Raw genomic sequence first — 27,988 nt, 5'->3', positions numbered from 1 at the left:
CTTTCTAAGAAGTAAGTTCTATAATCGATTTTGAGACTATGTGAACCTATGATTCTTCTCATCTATGAACAAGTATTACTTTGAATGTATCACGCTGTATGTTGTAATCTTCCACTTCCTCGCCTTTAATATACTGATTATCTTCAAGTACTAGCTTTAAACACACTTCATACAGATTTTATGTATTAAGTAACTTTGTCATTTATGTATTAGGGTTAAGATTTGGTAAGATTTTGTTATTCTTTTGGTATATTTCATTAACTTGTACCAAACACCAATAGTCACTATAGAACTCCACAGCAGTAAGGCATTCTCTCAACCTAAAGGCTCCTACCTTAATGAAAATTCTACACGACATTCAATATTAATTCCTATACATCAATTGAGTAGGTGGAATAATAAATCAAAAAATTAATAATTAGTGCTTGATATTATGCACTTTTCAATCTCACAAAGCGGACACATAAACTGCCTTATTATCTCAGGATGAAGTAATAAACTTAATGAAATAATATAAAAATTAGAAGAGGGCTCCCACCTTTAGGAGCAAGTCATGAAAAAAAAACAGAGAACAAAGTCAGGAGATGACCATCACCCTTAAAAGACCAATCAAAAGTTGATCAGATGGCATCAAAATCAGAGAATGATCAAGCACTGCCAGAAATAAATGAGGAGGTTCAGAAATGTCACCGATCTTGCACATAGCCTGTGATTCCCAAAGGATTAATAAGCACCAACTTTCAGCAGCATATACACACTGAAAAGAGCAGAATATAAGAAAGACTATGATAGTCAGAGTACAGCCAGAGACAGCGCTGCAATTAACTGGAAAATCACAAGCTGGTGTTCCAGAAGATACTGGTTTTTTACAATTGCTTTAGTTAATCATTATATCTTACATGGGCCATAGATTAATCAATCAATCCAAAATGTTCGTAAGGTACGTGTACCTGGAGTGGTCCATGGTTATCCCAAATCAAATATCCCATGGGAATTCTTATGTAGTAGAAGGGTCCAGTCCAAAAGCAAACACCAACAAAGGTACTACACAGGTACACAAGGAGTCTTCATTGGTGTTGGACTCTTCACAACTGTTTGACTTCTTACAATAAACATAAGAAAAAAAATCAAGTCAGTGCTTTGAGAAACAGCAGCAATTAAGACACTGGTAACTGTGGGATCTAATAATAACAAAAAACTACATTCACTATTCGATTTCATCTGAAGATTTCAGATAGCTAACTGACAAGAGGTTTACGTGGCTAGGGACGAGTGAAACTAACTGGGTTCCTGTCAGGGCCGCAGTTTGAAACTGTAGCAAGCAAAGCTGTGAGAAAAGTGAGGGGAGCAAAGACCCGAGCACAAAAATTGCCATGTGAATGAAAGATGATGAGACAAGAAATTACAAGAGAGAGTAAGAGCTGTGGAAAATGTAAAATTGCAAGCTGTAAAAAATAGGAGAAAATGAAGACTGCAGATGCTGGAGATCAGAGTTGAGAGTGTGGCGCTGGAAAAGCACAGCCGGTCAGGCAGCATCCGAGGAGCAGGAGAATTGATGTTTCGGGCATAAACCCTTCATCAGGAATCCTCATGAAGGGCTTCTGCTGGAAATGTTGATTCTCCTGCTCTTTGGATGCTCCCTGACTTGCTGTGCTTTTCCAGCACCACACTCTCGAAGCTGTAAAAATAATTATGATTTTTTAATTATTATTAATTATTAATGAACTCAGAAGATAGAAAAATAGTCATCAGTGTGGCAACTCACTATGGAGAAAAAAAAGGAAGTAGCCGGATTTGATAGGCCAATACCAGCTGAGTAGATGAAGTCTGGGACGATAGATGGTTTATTAAAGAGTTGACATGTTCAGTGGCCTACATTCCTTATGGTGTCAACTGAAGCTTGTGTTTATGCACTCCAAAGCAACACGGAATAGCATGTGGATATGATCTTACATTACTGCTATTTCTTGTTCAGATCACTTTGATTTTATCAACTTTGAGCTTGCTGAGTCATAATTTAGTCACCTTTCATAGTAGGAATAAAGCATCATGCTGCCAACATGAATGAGCATACTCTCTTCTTGCAAGAAGACATAGGCCTGAGGAATCACAACAGCCTCAAACTTCAGCAGCAAGATTTTTAGTAAGTTATGGTCTCAATGATGGATCAGAACTCCAAAGTGACATTAAAATTATAAACTCCAAAATGTGGATTTTAAAAGAAGTCTGCTCCAGTCAGAAAACAATGACTACGGTGTAAATTCAGATGCTATCTAGCAAAGTCCTGGGTGATACCAATGGAAAGTCACATCTATTGATGTTCAAGAAAACCTTAAACAGACAGAGAGAAATGTAGCTGAAAGAAATAACTAGGGAGCTGAGTCTCTCCGCTTCTTTCAGTAGAAAGCCACCACTTGTAGAATTTTTGAGTTTTAGCCTTCCGGGAACATACAGTCGGTTCTGCTATAATGCGGTAGCTCCGTTCTCATGCAAACCCATGTTATAAGAAAATTGCTTAATAGCAGCACCATTTAAACCAATGGGGCTGGAATGTGTTATAATCAATACTTTTTTAAAAAGTTTGATCTTTAGAAACCGTGTCCCTAGTTCATCAATCGCAATATAGCAAATTTGCATTAACAAAACTTACGTTATAGCAGAACGACCTGTACATAGAAAAGGTTAAAACCTGACCATTAGTCTGTGAGTGTTACAGACCTGATATCATTGTGAATGGGCGGGAGTGCTATAAGGTCACAGCACTGAGAACAGCTGTTTAAACACACCTGTACTACAAGTAAAGAAAAAGGATAAGACTTTCTCTCACTCTGAAGGCCGTCAGTTACTCTCTGTCAAAAGGAATCAAGGCAAAAGAGTTTAATTGACCTACAAAGCCAAGAGTCTCAAGCATTATTATTTGAGATATTCCATCCAGAAGTATAACAAATTTGGGAACCTCACCTGAGAAACCTGGCCATAACGGTACTGGTATGTAATATTGCTGGAATTCAATCACATATTAAATTCGTAATTGCCTCAACCAGTGGAGAGTAATCCCCACCACACTGTTGCATCACCCCCACCCCCAACAAATGCCCAATGGCTCCAGATTTGCACATGTTTCTTGATGACTTCCTCAGTCAAATGCTGCCTTGTTGTCAAGGGCTGTCAGCCCCACCTTCTTTCCAGAGTTTAGCTCTTTTGTCTATGCTTGGGCTCAGACTGTAATGAGGTCAGAAACTGAATGGTCCTGACAGAACTCAAAATGAGCATTAGTGGGCAGGTTACTGCTGACCAACTGTTGCTTGACAGCACGATCAACATCTTCCCATTACTTTGTTTTGAAGGGTCAGAGGGCACAAGCTATTCCTGAGCATAGGAGAAGTGTATGCCTTGTCTACTTACTGACCAGACCTACTGATGCACCCCTACCAAAGCTCATTAACAGGATTGACTGGTCCCCATTCCAAAATCCACAGATGTTTGAGCCCACCTTCTCCCATCCAGAGAATAATTGCCGGCAGCAGAGACAGAAGACTCGAGTCATCGTCACCAGATTTCACACCCAATCCATCTCTGTAACTTACAAGAATGGACTTTGCTATATTTGTATTAATATTCAACAGTTATTCTTATGCTTATTGCCACAAATGATTATTTACCTTTACCAGCACTCAATGATTACATATAGATACTTTACTGCTCAATCATATTGAGGTATATTTCTAGCTTAAGAATTGGTTCTGATGCACTTAAGATGTGCCAGGAGATGTGAATATTCAATCGAATTAAAAATGTTAGAAGTATCCAGCCAATGTGACTAGATTGATTATATTCCTCAATTTTCCTTGATTGGATTGAAAAATCAAACAAACCTGATTCAACTCATCCTGCTTGAAATTCTAAGGTAGCAACAGCTAAATCCTTATTACTGTTGCCTGCTGCATATATTGAGGAAACCAATAGCATATGTGGCTGGGGAAATTTGCAGCTTGTTTGATCTCACAGTTAAGATTCAGTGCATCTATCCCAAGTGTTTTCTGCAAGCTTTCAATTAAGCCTTTTTTTAGTTATTTCTACTCCTCCCGGAGCACCTTTGGGAGACTCTTTTCATTTCTGAGCAGTACGTTTTTTTGATACAAGGAGGCAGTAACAGAAATTTTAAAATTCCCCAGTCACTGCTTATAGGGTTTCACAAGGGATCCATTTTTCGAAACAGAGGGAATACAAAGCAACAAAATTTCTGATCATAAATACAATAGTTCTGACATCTTTGACAGTCTGTCTCTAAGAATCTATTGCTTTGTGTTGCACCTGTCTTTTAGATGTAATATGAGTGCACCAATGGTAAATTTAGCAGTAGGAAGACTTGTGCTCAATTTGCAATGGTATTTGAGTCACTGCTAAATTCAGCATGAAAGTTTTCCAGTCATCCTGGGTGACCAACTTATGTAAAATAAAAATTAATTTATGCAGCACCTTCCATGTATTGAGCTTTATGAAACATAACTGGGCACCATGCCAAGCAAGGAATTATTTGGCCCAGTGACCAAAGGCTGAGTCAAAGTGTCCAGTTTTAAAGGCGTCTTGAAGTGGGGAAGGGTGGTGAAGAAATACAGGGAGGAAATACAGAGATTACTATCCTGCAGCTGAAGGGATAGTTATTAATGGTGGTGTGAGTTTAAAATATGGAAAGAACATGAGGCTGAAATTTGTCAAACTCAAAGATCCAGTGGGAGTAGGACTGAAGGAGATTACTGTGAGAGCTATAGGCCTGTAGAGGTATTTACACATGGACAGCAATTCGATTTCAGTCTTTTTGTTAAAATTGATTAGCGGCCAAAGAGCCATGACTGCTTGAAATATTTTAAGTTAAAAATCACACAACATCAGGTTTTAGCCCAACAGGTTTATTTGGAAGTACTAGCTTTCAGAGCCCTGCTCCTTCATATGTTACCTGATGAACCTGTTGCACGATAATATGGTGTTGTGTGATTTATAACTTTATCCACCCCAGTCCAAAGCTGCATGATGAAATATTCTAGCAATCCCTGTAGCCATAAATTAAGGGTAACTAATTTTGATTTAAAAGCATAAGGAACTATTTCTTTGGAACCAGGAGGAGAAGTACAAAGAAGTTAGTGCCTAATTAGCACATGACAGACACCCACACTTTGTCCAAGAATATAAAGGGCTATCCAGGTATTGAGTTTTGTTTGAAACCTTTGGGCCACGGCTGGCACGCTGTTGTTTAAAAACCTGAAAATTACCCACAAATTTCTTGCCTCTTTTGCTGTCATCACTCAGTGGGATGGTCCTGTCAATTATTATACACATGTGCAACAACAATGAGTGTTTATCCATTTTAACACTCAAAGAGCAGTTCAAAGGAGAAAGCTAGGACTGCAGATGCTGGAGATCAGAGTCGAGAGTGTGGTGCTGGAAAAGCACAGCAGGTCAGGCAGCATCCGAGGAGCAGGAGAGTCGACATTTCGGGCATAAGCCCTTCATCAGGTTTTCCTGATGAAGGGCTTATGCCTGAAACATCGATTCTTTTGCTCATCGGATGCTGCCTGACCTGCTGTGCTTTTTCAGCACCACACTCTCAACAAAGAGCAGTTCAGAGCCAAACCTTCAAACATGTCAACCCAGTTATCCGATCCACTCCTCCACTTGCTAGACTGAAGTGATGAGTTAATACTCAGACAGTTTTATATACATAAGATGTTATGCAATGGTTTTCTAAGCAAAAGAAATCATTAGTAATTTAATTATATCCAAATACTGAACAAGTACAATACTGACCAACGTCAAATACAATCATTTACCAATGGAAATTTCAAATCTATTATATTTTCCATTATTCTGATCTTAGCTAAAGAGCAGATAGACTTTTAGATGGTTTCTGCCTATTGCAGGCAAGTTGTTTTACATTTTAGGTTTAAAATGATGCTTTTTCTTTGCATCATGCTTCAAATTCTTACAGGACAATGAAAGAGAAATAATAGAAATGGTAGCAATATATATCCTAAAATTTCCTGAGAGGAAGCATCATTTCAGTTACTGAGAACAATTTTTGTGTTGCACTTTCTTCGAAATGCTGCCTAGACAAGCTCAGAATTAACCACTTCACATTTACTACACATCGAAGGCTTTGAATTGGCAAAACAAAATATGTTGTGTCATGTGATACCACAGCTTATCAAACAGTTTAGTCAATTTTAGTTTCATCATGAAGGCATTATTTTAGTTAGTGTTACAATGTTTCCCACTCTACCACTGCTGCACTTTGGTCTTGAGCACCAGAAGGACATGTACATTATGAGTGCTATTGTTACCATCTTCACTCATCAGGTCCTGAGTGGGATCACAGACAGCTTCTATGTGTTATTAATTATACTTTCATACCATGTTTACCAGAGAAGGACAAGGAGAGAATCTCCCTCCAAACCTCTTATTATGATTTTAACCAAGATGACTGAAAACCCAAGAGAAACAATGGATAAGTTTGATGTGAGCTGACGACATTCCCTATCTTGGAATTTCACTGACACTGAGCACATGTTACAGCAGCAAATCAGAAAAGCCATTACAAACGTTTTAACTGAATGCATGAATGAAGCAATGGCTTAGTGGTATTATCACACAACTATTAATCCAGCGACACAGGTAATGTTGTGGGGACCCCTTGGTTTGAATCCCTCTGTGGCAGATCAATTCAATATTTTTTAAAATTCTGGAATTATAGCTTAATGATGACCATGAAGCTGTTGCCAATTGCTGGAAGGAGTTATCTGGTCCACTAATGTCAAAATTTTAGGAAATTTTTTTTTAGGGAAATAAGCTGCCATTTTTGACTGGCCGATATGTGAGATCAGATCCATAGCAATGTATATAGAACACAGAACAATACAGCGCAGAACAGGCCCTTCGGCCCTCGATGTTGCGCCGACCTGTGAACTATTCTCAGCTCGTCCCCTACACTATCCCATCATCATCCATGTGCTTATCCAAGGATTGTTTAAATCTCCCTAATGTGGCTGAGTTGACTACATTAGCAGGTAGGGCATTCTACGTCCTTACCACTCTCTGTGTAAAGAACCTGCCTCTGATGTCTGTCTTAAATCTATCACCCCTCAATTTGTATTAATGCCCCCTCATACAAGCTGACATCATCATCCTCAGAAAAATACTTTCAGTGTCTACCCGATCTAATCCTCTGATCATCCTATATGTCTCTATCAAATCCCCTCTTAGCCTTCTTCTTTCCAATGAGAACAAACCCAAGTCTCTCAGCCTTTCCTCATAAGACCATCCTCCAGACCAGGCAACATCCTGGTAAATCTCCTCTGCACCTTTTCCAATGCTTCCACATCCTTCCCGAAATATGGCGACCAGAACTGCATACAATATTCCAACTGTGGCCGCACTAGCGTTTTGTATAGTTGCAGCATGATATTGCTGGTCTGGAACTCAATCCCTCTACGAATGAAACCTAACACACCATATGCCTTCTTAACAGCAGTATCAACCTGGGTGGCAACTTTCAGGGATCTATGTACATGGACTCCAAGATCCCTCTGCACATCCACACTACCAAGAATCTTTCCATTGACCTAGTACTCTGCCTTCTTGTTATTCTTCCCAAAGTGCATCACCTCATATTTCGCTGCATTGAACTCCAAAATTGATTCTTAAGTGCCATGTGGACAATAAATGGGACTCTCATATCCGTGAATAAATATGAAAATAAAGTTTTATTTTTCACTCATGCCAGCAATTAGCATGTAAAATTTTGCAGTTTGTAAATAAATTGATTCTAAACCAATTGATTGTTAAACAGTGCCAAATTATTCCTGAAAGCCAAGTAGTCCTTTAAAAAAATTACATTGTATTTTGAAAAAAAGTTGCAGCATGTTTCATTATACAGTTATGATATGGTTAATAGGCACTGACCTGCAAATAGTAGACGATCCCTTGTGGATATGATACTAAAGTGAGGCCTTGTTTCAATGGATGTTAAAAAATCCCTATACAAAGTAATGCAGGGAGGTTTGCCCAATATCCTGACTGGCAATTATTCCTGCACCATTAACATGAAAATAAATTAACTGGTTAATCATTTCATTGTTATTGATGGGATTTGAGTATCAATTGGTCTGAAAGTCTATAAATCTACTTTGAATACTTTAGGTTTGGAATCAGTTTAAATGAAATATTTAAAGGAATTAAGTCATATCTATCATGATTATTGGTGAAATATTGTCTTCTTCATCTAACTTGACCTTGGAATTAGAGGACAATATTTCTCTCAATTGTATCAAAATCTTAATAAGAAACAATAAATCTGTAATAATATAACATTGTACAATACAGGGCCTCTTGTGTCAGTGTCCTTTCCTTTGGGTGAGAAGTCTGGGGTTCAAGTCCCACCTGCTCCAGATGTGTGTCATACATATCTGCGCAAATTGATTAAAAATATTTGCAATGCTTTCTCTTTGAAGAATAAATTCTAGCCATACAAGTTGACATTCTAGAGTTTGGAGTAGACTTTTCACTCTCATACTGCTAGTAGGCAGCAACATGCACTAAATCCATTCATCAGAAACTCTGTCGCATTCAGCATTCCCATGAACTGACATCAACATGACAGAGATTCTTAATGTTTTTCCTCTCTTAGGACTTCTGTGTTAGGACCACTGAAGACAGTTTCTCAACTGCGACCAGCTTAATGTTCTGACATTAACAAAAGGAATATTTATGAGTAAATGTTTAGGTGACGTATGGAGTGCTGATAAGATGGATTGCTTTGTCCTGGATATTGACAAAGTGAGGCTGAAACTGCATTCATCCAGGCAAATAGAAAATATTCCATCAAATTCCTATGGAAAGGCTTTGGAAAGTCAGGAGATGAATTCCCAGCCTTGGAACTGCTCTTGTACACCTCGAGAACAAAATACCTTCTCTCCATGTGACCAGCACACAATACAGAGCTAACAGCATAAGCAACTACTCCCATATGTATATATGTATATGTGAGACAGATCATGACAACATTTATATCGTTAGATGTTTTTCCAAGGTTTTTTTTAACCCTGGGCAACATTGATAGCACATAATTTAAATTCGTCAGATAATGTTGGTTTCATGCTGATTTTTAAATTCTGCCTGGTTTACATTGGCCATCTAATGACAGCTGTATGCAAATGTTTTTGTCATTATAGACATATGTAAAACTTTTTTGTAGTTTTAGTTTTGTTTTTGCTCTTTGAAACTGCTAAGAGTTCGCCCTGTCCTCATTTGACAATTTCTTTCATGACCAGCTTGATGATCACAGAGCCAAAAGGAAGCATCTCTCTTCCTGCCTTGCCCTGCCTTCCCTTCCCTGTGCTTGAGGCAATATGTTAACATCATTGACGGCAGCTACACCACAGGGCATACATTACCAGCAGAAAAATTAATGCAACACCCCTACCACACCGCACCACATACAGAATGATTTGGAGATGCCAATGTTGGACTGGGGTGTACAAAGTTAAAAATCACACAACACCATGTTATAGTCCAACAGGTTTAATTGGAAGCACACTAGCTTTCAGAGCGCTGCTCCTTCATCAGGTGGTAGTAGAGGGCTCAATCCTAAAACACAGAATTTATAGCAAAAATTTACAGTGTGATGTAACTGAAATTATACATTGAAAAATACCTTGATTATCCGTTAAGCCTTTCATCTGTTAGAATATAGTGATAGTTTCAATTCTTTCATGTGTAAATCACAAAACCTTTTTTTTAATTTGCATTCTCAGGTTAGCTGTAACAATGGGTGATAGCTAGACAATATGTTTTGTGATTTACACATGAAAGAAGTGAAACTATCATGGTATTCAAACAGATGAAAGACTCAACTGACAATCAAGGTATTTTTCAATGTATAATTTCAGTTACATCACACTGTAAATTTTTGCTATAAATTCTGTGTTTTAGGATTGAGTCCTCCACTATCACCTGATGAAGGAGCGACGCTCCGAAAGCTAGTGTGCTTCCAATTAAACTTGTTGGACTATAACCCGGTGTTGTGTGATTTTTAACCACATACAGAATGTTAGTGTCACACACATGTTCTCCTGTCACTGCCAACCTTAACATTGTACGACATACAAGACGATGATTGTAACTCCCTCAGAGGAAATGCCACAAATGTCCGCATTTCTTTGACTACATGAGGCAAGAGTTTATAGGAAGATGACAGCACTTACCCTCGATAAGATTTGTCAGTACTAAGAGACAGAGTAGAGGATGGCCGTTCTTTACTTGTGCAGCCATCGTTTTCATGTCAGCTCATCACAGCTTGTTCAGCAATCGTTGTTCACCAGAATCGCTACAACACAGGAAGTTGAGCTGAACAGCTATCAGCGAAACACAGTAAATGTTTGCTCAACCTTTGCTTCATTTCAGCATTCAGCCACATCCGTTCAACAGCTACACCTGCAACAGTCAACAGTAATCCATAGGTAAGATGACCAGTTATGCAAATATACTTGATCAGACAGAATCTCCACTAAGAATCATTTGCTTTTCTCACCTCGCCTGGAAGGTGTCAGCAATATTTCACATCCCAGCAAAATTCTTACCTCAACCTTCCTCACAGAAGATAGATAGATTACCTGATTGTTCAACAGGTATTTTTCACTTAAAGAACAACTTTAATGTATAAAGTATCAAAAGGCACAAGCGAAGAATTGTATGGAAACGAGATTGCAAAATCAGGCCCTTCAGCCGAACCAATCAATGTCGCTTATCCTTCACACATCCAATAGGCCAAATCCCACACCTCAGTCCATTCCCATGTCCCTTTATTCCCATTTTCTTCACCCACTTCTCTAACCTACTTGTAAATGCTGACATGGTCACTGCATATCAATACAGTTGTTTGCGTAAAAGATTTAATCTCGTCTCTCTCACTTGATCTTATATCTATGTTCCTTCGTTCTATACAAATTCACTGTTGTAAACATCCTGTTTTAACTATTCTATGCTATATTATCTTGTAATTTTAAAAACATTATCAAATTGGTCTTCAATCCCTTCTGGTCTAATTAAAAGAAGCTCTATTTTTCAAGTAATCATACCATTATGAAAGAATTTAAATCACACTAATTAATGTCCCTGATTATTTTCTCTTTTTGGCTCCCAGAGTTCAAAAAGGCACATAGAGGACTGAAAGTTCCTCATGATAATTTCTGAAACAACTGAGAGATCTATAGTCAGCTGGAGAGTTGGTCTTGGGCGTGGTTAACATAATTGGAAGAGCTTCATATGCATTTAACTAGGATTTATCTATCTCCCCTTAACATCCAATGGTATTATTATTGCTGAATCCTCCACTTTCAATATCCCAAACAGAAACTCAACTGCCCCAGACATATAAATACTATGGCTGCAAGAGCAGGAATCCTGCAGCGAGTAACTCACTTCCTGACTCTCCAAAGCCTGTCCACCATCTACAAGGCACAAGTCAGGAGTGCAATGGAGTACCTCCCATTTGCCAAAATGAATGCAACTCCAACAACAGACAAGAACCTTGACACTATCCAGAACAAGGTGGAAGTGAGGATTGCAGATGCTGAAGATTAGAGTCGGGAGTGTGGTGCTGGAAAAGCACACCAGATCAGGCAGCATCCGAAGACTAGGAAAATCAACATTTAGGGCAAAAGCTTTGCATTTCCAGCACCACACTCTCGACACTATCCAGAACAAAGCAGCCCTCTCGGGTGATATCACATTCACAAGCATTCATTCCCTGCACCATCAATTCCCAGTACCATCAATGTGTGACATCAACAAAATGCATTGTAGAAATTCACCAGGGCTCCTTAGGTGGTAATTTCCAAACACATGACCACTACCATCTTAAAGGATGAGGACAGCAGAAACATGTAAACACCACCAATTGCAAGTTCCCCTCCAAGCCACTGACCATCCTGATTTGGAAATATATCACCGTTCCTTCAGAGTCATGGAGTCAAAATTCTGGAACTCCCTACTTTAGGGCATTATTGATCTCTTTACACTAAATAGGCTGCAGCAGCTGGAGGTGGCAGCTCACCACCATCTTAGGGATTGAAAGTAAATGTTGACAAAGAACAAAGAACAATACAGCACAGGAACAGGCCCTTCAGCCCTCAAGCCTGCACCCTCACATTTTGACCCAACAGGAATCCCCATGAATGAATAAAAGTAGAGCAGCTATTGTAAGATATCAAATCCCCAGGTCTGTATTTGAAGTGGCTTTCAGGATCCTGATAAAAGCAAAATGCTGTGGATTTGAAAGTCTGAAATCAAAACTGAAAATTCCACAAAAACTGCTCATTCTGAAGAAGGGTCAGATTAGAATGTCTGGTCGGTGCAGATGAGTTGGACCGAAGGGTCTAATTCCGTGCTGCATCACAGAACATTAACTCTCTACAGATGCTGCCCGACCATCACTATTTTTTATTTTAGGATCCTAATAATCTACATCATCATCATTTACTACTTGGATGTGCAGTTGTAGGTGATGCAGAATAATGTGATTAAATAAGGCTTCAGGTGTAGGCCTTGTCTCCCAAGATCAATCCACAAGGTAAACACTTAGAATCATAGAAATCCTACAGCGTGGAAGTAGGGCACTCACCCTATCGGGTTCACACTGACCCTCCAAATAACATTCCACCGAGATCCGATCCCCTACCCTATCCCTGTAACTCTGCATTTTCCCATGGCTAACCCACCCAATTTGCACATCTCTGGACACAATGGGCAATTTAGCAGGGTCAATCCACCTAACCTGCACATCTTTGGACTGTGGGAGGAAACTGGAGTACCCAGAGGAAATCCACACAGACCCAGGAAGAATGTACAAACACCAAATAGACAGTCGCCTGAGGGCGGAATTGAACCTGGGTCCCTGGTGCTGTGAGGTAGCAGTGCTAACCATTGACCCTTTGTCAAAGTCATACAGTCTAGTCAGAACGGTCAACTGCCACACATTCTCAGATGCTAACCTCATATATGGTGGCCAATGGGTGTGATACCCATGAGTTCTGGACAGCATGTTTCTGAAATATTAAATTGCCTTTTTCATGGCCCTTGCTGGAATGACACATTTGCACTCATTCCCAATTCTTCATGGTCCCCCCATTACATAAATCCTTGATGCAAGTAAATACAGTAGATTACACAATCTAATGTCCCCAAGTGCTGATTCTCACAAATAAGTAAGGAAGTAGACCAGAGCGTCTCACATTAGTATTAGGGAAATTATTGGAGAATATTCTTAGGGACAGGATTTGCTTGCATTTGGAGAAGAATGAACTTAGAAGGATAATCAACATGGCTTTGTGCGGGGGAGTTGTTGTCCTACAAATTTGACGAAGGGATATGGACCATGTGTAAACAGGTGGGATTAGTTTAGAATGGCATCATGCTCAGCACAGGCATTGTGGGCCGCAGGACTGCTCCTGCTCTGTGTTCCATTTCTCTTCACACTCTATGAGCTCTGTTTTGCTGGAGATGCTATTGAAGACTGTAAGTGATATTATTCCAAGTCTTCTCATGCAGTGCTTGTGTGTTATGCTGGAGCTGTGTTAAGCTCATGTCAATGGATGGGCAAATGAGCCAAGCCTGTGAGAATCAGGATCAGCGTTAATAGGAATGATGCATGGGAGATACAACCGAGAGAAACAACCATCAGCACTGCCTAAAGTTGAACTCAGTCAAATTGCTGGTGAAATAGTTTAGTTTTTCTCGAAATAAATTTGTACTGCTATATGTTCCACATGTGGTAGCTGAATCTCATAGTGTAAAAATTAACTCCCTGCTAGTGACCTCAACCAAAATGCTGTTTTGACATGTGCTTCTTCAGCTCAGGTCATGGTAAACTCAACCATTTGATGAGGAAGCATTCAGTTGAAAATATTGTCATGCCTGATTCCACAATCCAATAAATGCACTGGATGGTAATTCTAATTAGTTTCACGTAGTTAAATCAATACTTCATTCCTCCATATACTTATATGAAGCTCAGCCACAATTCTACAACTTGCCTTGCTTGTTGCAAAATAGATAGTCATCTGAATGTTGTCCCTAGCTCACAATAGGACATCTAGCCTTTATTTGCAACTTTGCTTTTTTTGGTGTCTACATTTTTTCATTCTCATTTCACAAATGTGCATAATTACCTTTTGTAAGCACAATGGATGAATGGCATTTTTTCTGATTACACAAGCCATTAACTTATTCATCTGGGTAATTCCTTTTACCACATGTTAGCTTCAGGAGCCCTGCATTAAAATGTGACAGGAAGCTTGAAAATAACGCTGTCACTTGAAGGCTTATTAGGACATAGATTATTTCACAACAGAGACTCCTGAGGGGGAGACAAAAATGCTGTTTCTTTTATTATAGGTGCTTGCAATAAGAGAAATTGCAACATCTCCAGAACTTTCTAACTTGCTCCTCAGTTTATTTGAATAGCTATTGACACAAGATATTTTCTGATGCTATGGCAGTGAAATAATTTTGATAGAACTCCTTCTACTAACCTTCTGCATAATCACATAGCATAAGAGAAATGAAAATATTTTTATTTGACTGTGGCAATACTGTAGCATTACTAGGAATGAATATATGTTCAACTAGATACAGATGAAAAGTCAAAGAATATAAAAAGTTGCCTTTTTTATAATTGTACCACTAATGGCATCAATAATATTTGCACTCAATAGTTAGCCCCCATGTCTTCTAAGTTCACAAACTACAAGGGTAAGTATAAAAGTATTGAAGTGATTTATACCAGAGCTAATTTAGATCATGAGCATTTCCCTGATAGTTTCTGTAATAATCCCACAATCGCTTAGACCTATGTTTGTAGAATTACTATAACTAATCCATGGGAAGTATATTACCTTCCGTAAACAGCCTGCTTAATTTTATTAAGCCCTAGCCTGCTATAAATGACTCAGATATTTAAAGTTACTGGGATCTCTATCTTCAGAATACATGCTTCCCCACTTTTGGAGTAATGAGAGAGAATTAGGTCTCATTTTGGTTGTAGTAGAAATCTTAAATATGACTACTTATTATTTTTAAAATGTTATTGCTAGAAATTCACAAGTAGTTCACTTTAAGTGAATACCTAAATTGCTATGACAAAAATAAGATCAAAGAACCATAAGACATAGGAGCAGTAATTAGGCCATTCAGCCCATCAAATCTGCTCTGCAATTCGACATTGACAGTTAAGTTTCTCATCCACATTCTGCTGTTTTCTCCCTGTAACCCTAGATCTCCTTGACAATCAAGAACTTATCTATCTCAGCCTTAAATATATTCAATAACCTGGCCTCCACAGCCCTCTGTGGCAGAGAATTCCATTGATTCCTCACTCTTTGGCTGAAGAAGGTTCTCCTTATCTCCATTCTAAATAGTCTTCCCTTTACTCTAAGGCTGTGCCATCGGGTCCAAGTCTCTCCAACTAATAGAAACATCTTCCCAGTGTCCACTCTGTCCGGGTCTTACAGTATTCTGTAAGTTTCAATTAGATCCCCTCCCGCATCCTTCGACACTCCATCGAATATAGACTCCAAGTCCTTAAACTTTCCTCATATGTTAAGCTTTTCATTCCTGGGACCATTCTCATGAACCTTCTCTGAACACGCTCCAGGGCCAGTACATCCTTCCTGAGATATGGAGTCCAAAACTGCACACAATACTCCAAATGTGGTCTGACCAGAGTGTTATAGAGGTTCATAAGTACATGCCTGCTTTTATGTTCAAGTCCTCTCAAAATAAATGGCATCATTGCGTTTGATTTCCTAACCACCGACTCAATCTGCAGGTTTACCTTGAGATAATCCTGGACTAGACCTCACAAGTCTCTTGCACTTCAAACTTCTGAATTTTCTTCCATTTTAGAAAATAGTTTATGCCTCTATTCTTCCTACCAAAGTGTATGACATCGCACTTTCCCACTTCCCAGATGGTACTCCATCTACCACTTTTCTGCCCATTCTCCTAACCTGTCCAAGTCCTTCTGCGGTCTCCCCACTGCCTCAATGCTACCTGTCTCTCTGTGCATCATCTGCAAGCTTAATCAGAATGCCCTCAATTCCTTCATCTAGATTAGTTAATATATAAAGTGAAAACTTGTGATCCCAACACTGAGCCCTGTGGAACACCACTTGTCACCGGCTGCCATCCTGAGAAGGACCCTTCCATCCCCACTCTCTGCTTTCTGCCATATAGCCATGCTTCTATCCATGCTAGCACCTAGCCTCTGACACCATGGGTCCTTATCTTACTCAATGGCCTCCTGTATGGCACCTTGTCAAAGGCCTTCTTGAAATCCAGATAGATAACATCCATTAGTTCTCCTTTATCTAACCTGCCCATTACTTCCTCGAAGAATTCTAGCAGATTTGTCAGGCATGACCTCTGTTTGATGGTGATTTTGGCCTATTTTACTACCCGCTTCCAAGTATTCAGAAATCTCACCCTTGAAAATGGATTCCAAAATCTTACCCATAACCGAGGTTAGGCTAATTGGTCTGTAATTTTCCATTTTTTGCCTTACTCCCTTTGTAAACAGGGGTGTCACGTTTACAATTTTCCAGTCCTCTGGGACCCTCCCTGACTCCCATCTCCCTTATAACTCTGGGGTGTAGTCTGTCTGGTCCAAGTAATTTATCCTTCAGGCCATTCAATTTTTCTAGCACTTTCTCCCTGGTGATGGTCACTATGCTGAGCTCTGTACCCTCACTCTCTTGAATTTTTGGGCTATTACTCGTGTCTTCCACTATGAAGACGGATGCGAAGTAATTATTCAGTTCCTCAGCCTTTTCCTTGTTCCCCACGAATATTTCGCAGCATCATTTTCCAACAGAGCAATGTTCACCTTTGCTTCTCTTTTGCCCTTTATATATCTAAAGAAACTCTTACAGTCTTCCTTTATATTACTGGCTAGCTTACCTTCATATTTAATTTTCTCCCTCTTTATTTCTTTTTTTTTGTTGTCCTCTGTTGGTCTTTGTAAGCTTCCCAATTCTCTGGTTTACCACTGCCCTGTCTTACATTATGTGCTTTCTCTTTTGCTTTTATGCTATCTCTGATTTCCCTAGTCAGCCAGGGTTGCCTCATCCTCCCTGTACCATGCTTCTTTTCCCTCAGCATAAATCCCTGCTGTGTTTACTGAATTACTCCCAGAAACCCCTGCCATTGCTGTTCCACTGTCTTTCCTGCTAGGCTCCTTTCCCAGTCAATTCTCTCCAGCTCCTCCCTCATGCCCCTGTAGTTGCTTTGTTCAGTTGTAATACCATTACCTCTGATCAATCTTCTCCCTCTCAAAATGCAGAATAAATTTAATCATATTATGGTCACTGCCTCCTAAGGGTTCCTCATCAAAAGATGTGACACCAAGTTTGATGTTATTTATAACTGTCCAAAAATAACTATTTAAAGTAAAGTTTTACCTTATGTTTTGATAAATTCCAGGATCTTTTCTGCAGTTAACATCTCACGTCTGTCTGATGGAGACATGGTTCCTTTCAGAGACATGGTGAAACTTGAAACAACTCCACAGGGGCCAGTATACTGTCACCAGGTCACCCTTTATTTGCACTTGGAGAGTATTTGAAACTGACTCAGCTCCCTTAGAGTCGAAGACTGAGGCGCTGGAAAAACACAGCCAGTCAGGTAGCATCCGAGGAGCAAGAGAGTCGACATTTCGAGCGTGAGCTTTTCATCAGGAATGAGAGGGTGGCCCAATGGGGCTGAGAGATAAATGGGATGGGGTAGGCCTGGGGGGAAGGTAGCTGGGAATGTGATAGGTAGATGAAGGTGGGGGAGAAGGTGATAGGTCGGAGAGGAGGATGGAGCGGATAGGTGGAGAGGAAGATGAACAGATAGGACAGGACATGAGGGCAGTGCCAAGTTTTTATGCTGGATTTAGAATAAGACGGGGGGAGGGGAAGTGAGGAAACTGAAGCCACATTGATTCCAGGTGCTTGAAAGGTCCCCAGGCAGAAGACGAGGCGTTCTTCCTCCAGGCGTCGGGTGGCTAGAGATTAGCGGTGGAGGTAGCCCAGGACTTGCATGTCTTTGGCGGAGTGGGAGGAGAAGTTACAGTGTTTGGCCACAGGGTGGTGAGGCTGGTTGGTGCTTTTCTGAAACTTTCTGCAAGTGGGCGTCCTGTCTCCCCAATGTAGAGGACACCACATCGAGAGGAATGGACATGGTAGATGGTGCATGTGGAAGTACAGGTAAATCCCTTTTGGATGTGGACGAGTCCTTTGGGGCCTTAGATGGATGTGAGGGGGGAGGTGTGGGTGCAGGTTTTGCACTTCTTGCGGTGGCAGGAGAAGGTGTCAGGAGTGACGGGTGGATTGGTGGGGGGTATGGACCTAGCAAGGGAGTTGCCAAGGGAATGCTCTCTCTGGAACGCAGAAATGGGTGGTGGGTGGTGGGGGAATATATCCCTGGTAGTGGAAATGGCTGAGTATGATGCAATGTTTCTGGAAGTTGATGGGGTAGAAGGTGAGGACCAGGGTGCGGGTGGTGTCGGGGGGGCGAGGTGGGGGAAAGTTTCTGCCGTCCCTCTGAGCCAGCTCTCAGAGTGAACAGAACCTCTGACACTCTTGTTCAATTTGTTTGTGGCCGGCCAGCTTGGAGTCTGTTTTTATAGATTTAATTTTCATTTTTGTTTACAGCAGTAGTGCTTATTCTCCCCCCCAAAGCACTCGTCTTGTATGTGTATAGGTGCAGGGACTCAGTGAAAACAGCGTTGTGCAAAATAACTTTATTCAATATTTCCACCACCTGGAAAAAAGTACTCCTGTGGCCATCTTTGTAGTGGCTCTGTTTATGTAAATATTCCTGTTCTTTTTTTCTTCTTTCTAGTGAGATTGGACAGACTGTTTTCCTTGGAGCAGCAGACGCTAAGGTGGACATGATTGAGAGGTATAAAATGATAAAGGGCATAAACAGGAAGAAACCTTTCCCTTTTGTGCAGGGATCAATGGCCAGGATGCATAGGTTTAAGGTAAGGGACAGCATGTTCAGAGGGGGTGTGAGGGATGTGAGAGAACTTTTTCACCAGAGGATGGTGGGAACCTGGAACTCACTGCTTTGAGATAGAAACCCTCTTAACATTTAAGAAGTATTTCAATGTGCATTTGCGATGCCAAGGAATACAAGACAATGAGCCAAGTGCACAAAAATGAGATCAGACATCGTCTGGGCATTCAGGGGCATTTTCAAGTTGGCAAGCAGTGACTAGTGAACACTGTCAGATCCCACAACCAGGAACATGAGCGTGAATGTAAATCTGTTTTATTATGTGTGGTCAGTGATGAAATAATTCCACAGAGGTCAGTATCCCATCACCAAGTCCCCCTTTATTAACATGGGGAGAGTCCCTGACACTGACGATATCCCTGTTGTTATCTGTCAGACGGTGCAGCCCGATTGGATCAGATTAACCGCCCTAATCAGGGAACTCATATTCTATAATGTCCACCTAACTGACCTTTCTACAATCATTGTAAAATATTGTTTATGCCTGCTGTGCTCAGCACTTATTCATTAATTAAATTAGTAGTTCTAATTAATGTTCTAATTATGTAGACTTATTTGTTTATCAAAAATATAATCCTAACTAAATGTTATTACATGTCGTATGTGTTCTCTGACCCATCAACTGAGATAATTTGGTTTGATAACTCAAGCTATAGAAGTTCATTCTGGGTATGTTGGAACACAATGCAGATTTCAGCCATTAGGGCCACTATGACTTTAATATACAAGATCTAAATATTTTATTAAAAGAATGTGGCCATAATTATCCCATTAAAAGCACACAAATATTGGAGGTAGCGCGAGAATACACACTTCTGGAGCAGCACTGTGTTTGCAAAGAGTGCACTTTGGGAAATTCTGGGCAAACATTCCATGGTCTCCAAAGATAGAGTCTTCAAACAGCATTCCCTGTTGCTGGCTGTGTATGGATGTCAACATTGCTACTCAATGCATCAGCATCTAACTAAGCCAGCGAGAATTTAGGTCATTTCTTCCCTTGAGTCATTCTGATTTATTTGGAGTCTCAATCAGCTGCTGCATGTTTTTGCTTGCTCTTTTAGCAATTGCTTTCATAATTCAATATCTGCACTCTCATATTTATGGGGCGATGGGAGAAGGGGAGGCCATTAGGAACTGAAGAATCTGACAACTTCGCAGACAAAGATGCCATTTTCATTTTAATGACATGACCTCATTTTTCGTCCCATTCCTGCTATCTACATTGACTGGGAGCAAAACAAAACAGCTCCCTGCTGAGTGACTGACTAGGTAAAGGAAATTAGAGGACAAATTGGAGACCTGGAACGTGCGATGATTTAGGGCACCGACTGAGCATTAACTTTTTGAATCTCAGAATACGGAACTGGGTGGATCATAATGAGGTTTGTTTTTAACTTGTTACCACTTTTAGATATTTCATAATCATCATCGTCATCACCATCGGTCCCTCACAGGTGAGGATGACTCTCTCCCACTGTCAGGGTGTGTCCATACGTGACTGTACAGATCAATGTGGATTCCGCAAGCTGTGTCATACTTGGCAGAACATGGTCTCAGGAAGGGATGGGGGGTGTGGGGTTGCGCTCCTTCCTATGCGCGCCCCTTCCTCCGTTTCCCCCAGCTTCCACTTTGTCCTGACAGCAAATCTTGAGGTCCTCGATGCCTTCCTGGATGGTCCTGCTCCACTTTGGACGGTCTTGAACAAGTGATTCCCGGGTGTCTGTGGGAATGCTGTACGTCATCAGTGAGGCCTTGAGGGTACCCCTGAAGCACTTCCTTTGTCCACCTGAAGCTGGCCTGTCATATCGAAGCTGGAAATAGAGCACCTGCTTGAGGAGTCTCATGTTGGTCATGTGGACAATATATTCAGCCCATTGCAGCTAGTCTAGGGAGGTCAGTGCCTTGATGCCAGGAATGTTTGCCTGATCGGTGGTATTGGTGCATCTGTCTTCCCAGCGAATTTGCTGGATCTTATAATCAACCTGCTTAGGGATGTTATTGTACAACCGTGGAGGGGATGAGACTTGAATCCAGGCCTCTTGTTCCAGAGGTAAGGACACGGCCATTGAGCCACAAGAGTTGGGAGATCATGTTGCGGCTGTACAGGACATTGGTTAGGCCACTGTTGGAATACTACATGCAATTCTGGTCTCCTTCCTGTTGGAAAGATGTTGCGAAACTTGAAAGGTTTCAGAAAAGATTTACAAGGATGTTGCCAGGGTTGGAGGATTTGAGCTATAGGGAGAGGCTGAACAAGCTGGGGCTGTTTTCCCTGGAGCGTCAGAGGCTGAGGGGTTACCGTATAGAGGTTTACAAAATTATGAGGGGCGTGGATTGGGTAAATAGGCAAAGTCTTTTCCCTGGGGTCGGGGAGGCCAGATCTAGAGGGCATAGGTTTAGGGTGAGAGGGGAAAGATATAAAAGAGACCTAAGGGGCAACTTTTTCACCCAGAGGGTGGTACGTGTATGGAATGAGCTGCCAGAGGAAGTGGTGGAGGCTGGTACAATTGCAACATTTAAAGGCATTTGGATGGGTATATGAATAGGAAGGGTTTGGAGAGATATGGGCCGGGTGCTGGCAGTTGGGACTAGATTGGGTTGGGATATCTGGTCGGCATGGACGGGTTGGACTGAAGGGTTTGTTTCCATGCTGTACATCTCTATAATTGTATGACTCTATGACCTCTTGAGGGTTTGTTCCCCAATTAACAGCGATTACCATTCGGCCAACATTTTACTGAATTCAAATGTTCTCCATCTGCCATCGTGGGATTCAAGCCCATATCCCCAGAACATTAGCCTAGGATTCGGGATTACTGGTGCCGTCATCTTACTGGTGCCGTGATATTACCATGATGCCACTGTAGCTTCAGAGCTTGTCACTTTATTGAGAAACACTTAATCGTTAGGATCCACAGCTGGCCCTGAGTAACAAAGCCATCTCACCTTTTTGGATTCAGTAATGCAATAAACCACCTCTGTCTATTGAAGTGCTTTATTCTATGCAGAGAATACAGCTATTTGGACTAAATGAGATGTTGAAGTGGCTATATTTTCATTTCCAAAGTACCTTAGGACATTTCATTCGAAAAGGTCAATGTGAACTGTTGTTGTCAATGAATTGTTGAAGAGACACTGAATGTGCTAAGCCATGATTGCTGGAAGGAGGTAGGCTGGAAATCAGGATTTCTGTGCATGCTTTATTGTGGCAGGGATATTGTAGGCTTCCTTGTGGAGTTGGCCAGCCCTTCTGGCCACAAGGAGTGTTATAAAAGGCTATTGGAGGTTCCAGCTTCTGCAGTCATTTAATTGCTAGGATTCCAGAGCCTAGGGAAACCTGTGCAGTGAGATTGGAATCAGCTTCCCTTTGTATTATAGAACTGTATTTAAATAAATCAATAAGGTATCCCTTTCTCCAAAAAAGTAAGAATGTGTACATTGTTTTACCCACTGCCATAAAATGACAGCAGTCACAAACACATAAGGCCACAGTATTTAACCAGTCTCCCGACGTCCTCCATCCTTCACTGGGAGAGGGGAAATCAAAAGCGAGCTGTTGTATCATTCGAATTCATCTATTCCCAATCAGCTAGCAAGAATGTCTTTAAGAAGAGGGATTTTTCTAATCCAGTATTTAACAACTGGTTCAAATAAACGTAGGAATATGGAACTTCCAAACGTACCACCATGAAAATGTGACATTATCTGATTTAACAGGTGACGAGAACACAAGATGTCTGAAAAAATGATCCTTCAATATTTCTCAAGCCGATAATAAGCTGCTGAACTAACAGTGTGTCAGAAAGGTCAATGATTTGGTTTGGAAAAGCATAATTGCTGGAGAGGCCTTGCAAGGAAAAGTCAAATGCACTTGGGCAAAATTGAGTTGTCCCTGAAATCGGGTGAGGGGTCCATGATGTGTGGGTCAATCAAAGCAATGCTGGCAGCACAGAAACATGACACTCCCTGCTAACTCCAGCCCAGTGTTGAGCATGCTGCCTGGTGGACGAGCATTATCGATGTCAGGCAGCATCTCTTAAAGGGAAGGCTCATTCCAGCTGCTGCAAATGCTTGAAGTGTACTGAGGAAAAGTGTCTGAGTGGGAGGAATGTTGAATGATGGCTCAATAAGACAAAGAATATATTTCCAAGGCTCTTCACTGCAGCATGCAGGCCATGTTTCAGTCAGTCAGAAGTTGGAGACAGAGGTTTCCTCTTCTCTGTTGGAATCACAATCCCTTCTAAGTGGGAAATTTATACACAAAGTCCAAAACTGTGGATGTAAGCATTGTGAAATTAAAGCTAACACTTACACAACTGTACATGGGTAAGCTGCGTCATAAAGGGTGAATTCAAACATTGCAACAGTATTGGGGTAAAACAAAGAACTGCAGATGCTGGAAATCCAAAACAAAAGCAGAAATTGCTGAAGAAACTCAGGAGATCTGGCAACATCCGTGGAGAGAAAACAGAGTTAACGTTTTGATTCCAGAGACCTTTCTTCAGAATGTAACAAAAATGAGATGGTGATGTAGGGGTAATGCCACTGCACTCATCATCTAGAGGCCGAGGTCAGTCTGACTCCGGCCTACAATGTCAGGGGACAGATCAGACATGTTGGGGATTATGAATGTTTCAACCAAATTGGAGCAATATTGGCCTCGGATTTTGTTTTATAAGCATTTGGAAATGTAGAGTCTTGTGTATATTTTAATAAGTTGTGAATTGCAGTAACATTTTTGGTGAAATGGGAGCTACAATCAAATCACTGAGGGATTAGACTGGAAGCTGGAGATGTCCTTTTCAGCTAATTCCAGAAGGGCTAGTTTATGTTGGTGTCATCTGAACTACCATAGAGGTATCTTTATTCAAACCATGGTGGATTCAAGAAGACTTTCAGCTTATGGTTGAGCCAAACTCGGTACCTTTGCAATTTTGTTCTTTATAATGTCCCAAAGACATATCCATAAAGGGAACTATCATGGGAACTTCTTACACAATCTGGTGATTACAGCAATTTAAGGTTGAGAACAAAGTTATAGATGGGATCAAGAGCAAGAAACCCTTGATGGAGGGTACGCTAGCCGAGTGTCTGGGAGATAAGCTAACATTTTCTCAGTGATGGTGCAAGAACGAATGTGCTGACACTGGACACAAGAGAAGGAAGCAAAATGAGTGAGTAGCAATACATAGAATAAAACAAACCAGACAATTTGATAAATATGCACATAAAGACAAATTCAGATTCTGACAGCGAGTATTAAGCTTTTAGAGGAGGATGAAAACAAGTCAATGAACAGGCGGAGTGTCAAAGAGGTCATAGTGGAACAGCTGACAAAAGGTTTCAATGAGGAAAAATGAAAGCAAAGCACAGGAAGATATTTCGAAGAATGAGGGCGATAACCTGTAACTTCAGGTTTTTGCAAGTAAAGTTTAATGTCAGGTTCGGCAGAAGGAAAGCTCTAGGGATTTAAACAGAGTCGACAAGCTTGAGGGACAATCGAAAGATATGAAGGTCACATATAAAACTGGGCACATGAAGTAGCTGACTGGAATGTTTGTAGGAAGAAAATCTATAAGTTGTCACTAACATTTTCTGCGACCAGGGTTTTTTTTAATTCATTCATGGGATGAGGGAGTTGCTGGCGAGACCAGCATTTATTACCCATCCCTAAGTTAAGAGTCAACCACATTGAATGGCAGGAACCTCTTACATCTCTCAGGGATCTGGAGACCTTCCTGATAGTCCCCAAGAAGCAGATAGGTTTTGTGACACAGTCATTTGAACCTGGTTGCAGTGCCACAAAAGTTTAATAACTTCATGTAAGTGATCAAGCTCAGTGTCCTATCCTACCAACTATGTCACCAGCCTCACGTTGCCCTATTCCTCATTAACTCTTCACTCTGCTACCGAAATTCCCCATCAGCCGTGATTCATCCCTTACTTTCATAGCCTCACTTCAAGTGTTTTCATGAGAAATAAGCCTTTCGGTCAGATGGAGAGACACAAAAAATGCAGAGTCTCTGAAAAAGAGGTTGGAACATATAGACACTCCAAAACCTCAAAAGGAACGGTGTATTCAAAAATAGGATGTGGCAGAGGAATTTGGCAGCATCAGCCGAGAAAGTAACAGTGAACATTTCAAGTTCAGTGACCCTTCATCAGAATGGAACTTCATACATTTTTGGGAAGGTTAATCAAGGCACTTCAAAGCCTGTGCCCTGTGAAGAACAGAGAGTTGGTGGGGATGTCAGTAGCATAAATAATAAATGGAAGTCATGGGAGTGAGGTGAAGAAAAGTGTTAACTGTGCCAACACTCCAATGATAGCTACTGAGAATTTCTGGAGGGAGCAAAGTCATGAGACTAAGGACTGAGATCTGGTGGAAGAAAGCACGAGCAAAGCCCACTGTACAGAGGAACCTCAATGATCCGGCATTCGATTAACTGAATCTTGGATTATCCAAACAAGATTGCAAGGTCCTGATGCGTGGCTAACTACATTATCTGGTATTGATTATCTGACATTCCATTAACCAAACGAAATATTCCCTTTCCTTCGGACAATCGAGGTGCCTTGACTAACCTTCCCAAAAATGTATTGAGTTCCATTTTGATGAAGGGTCACTGGACTTGAAATGTTCACTCTGTTATTTTCTCGACTGATTATAGGCAGTAAATATTAACAGTTGCTCTAGCCTTGTTTTCGGCCCTCAAATATGGCAAATTCTGAGGATATCCCAATGATATTTCTATTGCTAAGGGTGCCAGTGTCAATTTGGGCAAGATAGGATGTTAATTTTTGTAGCTTTACAATCACATATCCTTTTGTTGCTGTTCCTTGGGCCACAACTTTGTGTGCTTTCCACTGTGGGCAATTTGTGAGCCCTGTGTCATCTGCTTAAGTACCTTTCAGCCCTCAGGACTCGACATTAAGTTTAATCATTTCAGAGTGTGAACACTTTCCTGCACGTTCATTATCCACAGCCAACCCATTTGCTCCTGTTCATATTTAAATAGAAGACCTAAGACATAGTCAGAAAGATTCGCGCAAACCCAAGTTGCTGTGAATGCTGTTTTTCTCTGTTACTGCATCTAGCTGTTCAGTTTCAATTCGAGCCCTTTTTGTATAATACTCAGGTCTTCTTATCCTATCACATTGGATCTAGTATTAGACTGCCCCATGATCTGTGGATGATGAGTCCACCAACAAAATAGTTCAGGATCAAAATATGTTCGGATCTCTGATGATGAAAGCCTTTTTTGACTCAGTCAAAAGATTGCTGTTAACATTCAGTCCAGCACCATACCTGATCTTGCTTTGATAGTTGCCTTAGGGATTCATTTACTTGGGCTAGGTTGTATAAGAATTTTCCCATTGGGTTTACCAAACTGATAATGTGTTGTTGGAGTCCTGTAATATTCCTGGCTCATGGAAATTCCCTGATGGATTTCATCTTCTGCAGATTTGCCATTCTCCCTGTTGCCTGGACAAAATGGCCAAAGTATTTTATTATTGTTGTGGAATATTTGTACTCATCAAGTATCATCCCAGCAGCTTGTAACACTTTCAAGACTCTCTGCATTATTTTGCCTTTGTGTCATTTGGTAATCATGGACAAGAACATCATCCATATGGTACAAGACTTCAACACCATCATGTATAGTGGATTACAAAAGGTAAATGGTGAAACAACAATGACCAAAGGCCCTGATGAAGATGGTTAGAGTTCCTCATCTAGTGGAAATTGCCAAATCATTCTGTTTGTGTCAAGTTGGTGAAAAGTTTTCAGTTTGAGAGTTTAGCACAGCTCTCATCTGCAAAAGGCCATTTGGAAATATTTTTCATTTTACTAACTTTCTATATGTGCTAATTAAGCACAAATACTAATAAATCCATTTAATTTGGGTAAGTAACATGGTAGCAGAGGTTAATTTGTTGACCCATGAAAAATCATCTTAATCTCGCTTTTGGTCCTTTTTAGATATGGGTGTGGTATTCCGAGCTATGAACAATCAGATGGGTTTGGCATATGCTTTCAGTGTAATGTGACACCTAACGTTTTGTCAGGCACTTTGAAGTGTTTTGGAAAATATCTTTTAAATTCATTTGCTGTTTCTTCTTCCATTTTAAGAATGATATTGAACTCTTGACAGGCATTCATGTTAGCAGTGGGCATGGCTATTTGTGAATAACATAGATTGTTTCCAAGATTTTCCTGTCTTTAGGGATTCAAGTTGTCGGAAACAGACATCTGACTTTGAGGCAAATTGCTACTGGCCTGTGAAGTTTGACAGATGAAAGCTGCAGGTAATGTTTGCAGTCATTTAAGATCATCAGACAGAACAGTGATCCCAGCTCCTGTATCTAATTTAGGTCTATATGATATCCATCAACATCAGTGCGATTTGCCCAAGGAAAGTGATTTCTTGTGTAAGGTTTCCTTTAAAAGCAGTTTTCTCATGTTCTAAACATACAAGTCATTTGAAGCGATCTACTATTTCACAATAATCTCAAGGCAATTGTGGCTTTGATGGTGAGGGCGGGGCCTCCTTCCCATCAGTGGACCTCTTATGTAACATTGTGGGGACCTTGTAAAATGGCAGTTGGTACTTTTTTTACGCTGTTCACTTGCTTCTGCTTGATATTCTTTCAGTTCTGCACCTTGAGAGTGAGTGATTTGGAATGGGTTACACTCATCCTATCCTTGTTCACCCTACCTGGGTCCCTATATATTGTGTAAAGTTATTTGTTCAGATAGGCTGGAATAAATTGCTAGTTTAACACATTGGAGTCCTTATCTCCTATGGTGCTGTGTGGCTGGTTACCATGTTGAAAAAGGGCAAACCGTGAGATTAAGGTGATTTTCAACAGGGGA

The 27,988-nt window shown here is 40.7% G+C and overlaps 1 protein-coding gene across 1 annotated transcript in view; it reads right to left on the bottom strand.

The window, feature by feature from the left end:
• Positions 1 to 10,389, bottom strand: part of si:ch1073-15f19.2 (T-cell surface protein tactile) — a 109,784-nt gene extending 99,395 nt beyond the window's left edge. Inside the window, exon 1 of the mRNA XM_043691198.1 lies at positions 10,257 to 10,389. Coding sequence (XP_043547133.1) covers positions 10,257 to 10,332 — 76 coding nt within the window. The 5' untranslated portion in view covers positions 10,333 to 10,389. The remainder of the gene's footprint in view (positions 1 to 10,256) is intronic.
• Positions 10,390 to 27,988: the final 17,599 nt, after the last annotated feature.

This window comes from Chiloscyllium plagiosum, chromosome 6 (genome assembly GCF_004010195.1).
Source record: "Chiloscyllium plagiosum isolate BGI_BamShark_2017 chromosome 6, ASM401019v2, whole genome shotgun sequence".
NCBI classification, from domain to species: domain Eukaryota; kingdom Metazoa; phylum Chordata; class Chondrichthyes; order Orectolobiformes; family Hemiscylliidae; genus Chiloscyllium; species Chiloscyllium plagiosum.
Note: the sequence above shows the minus strand (reverse complement) of the source record. Positions and strands in the feature narration are given on the sequence as shown.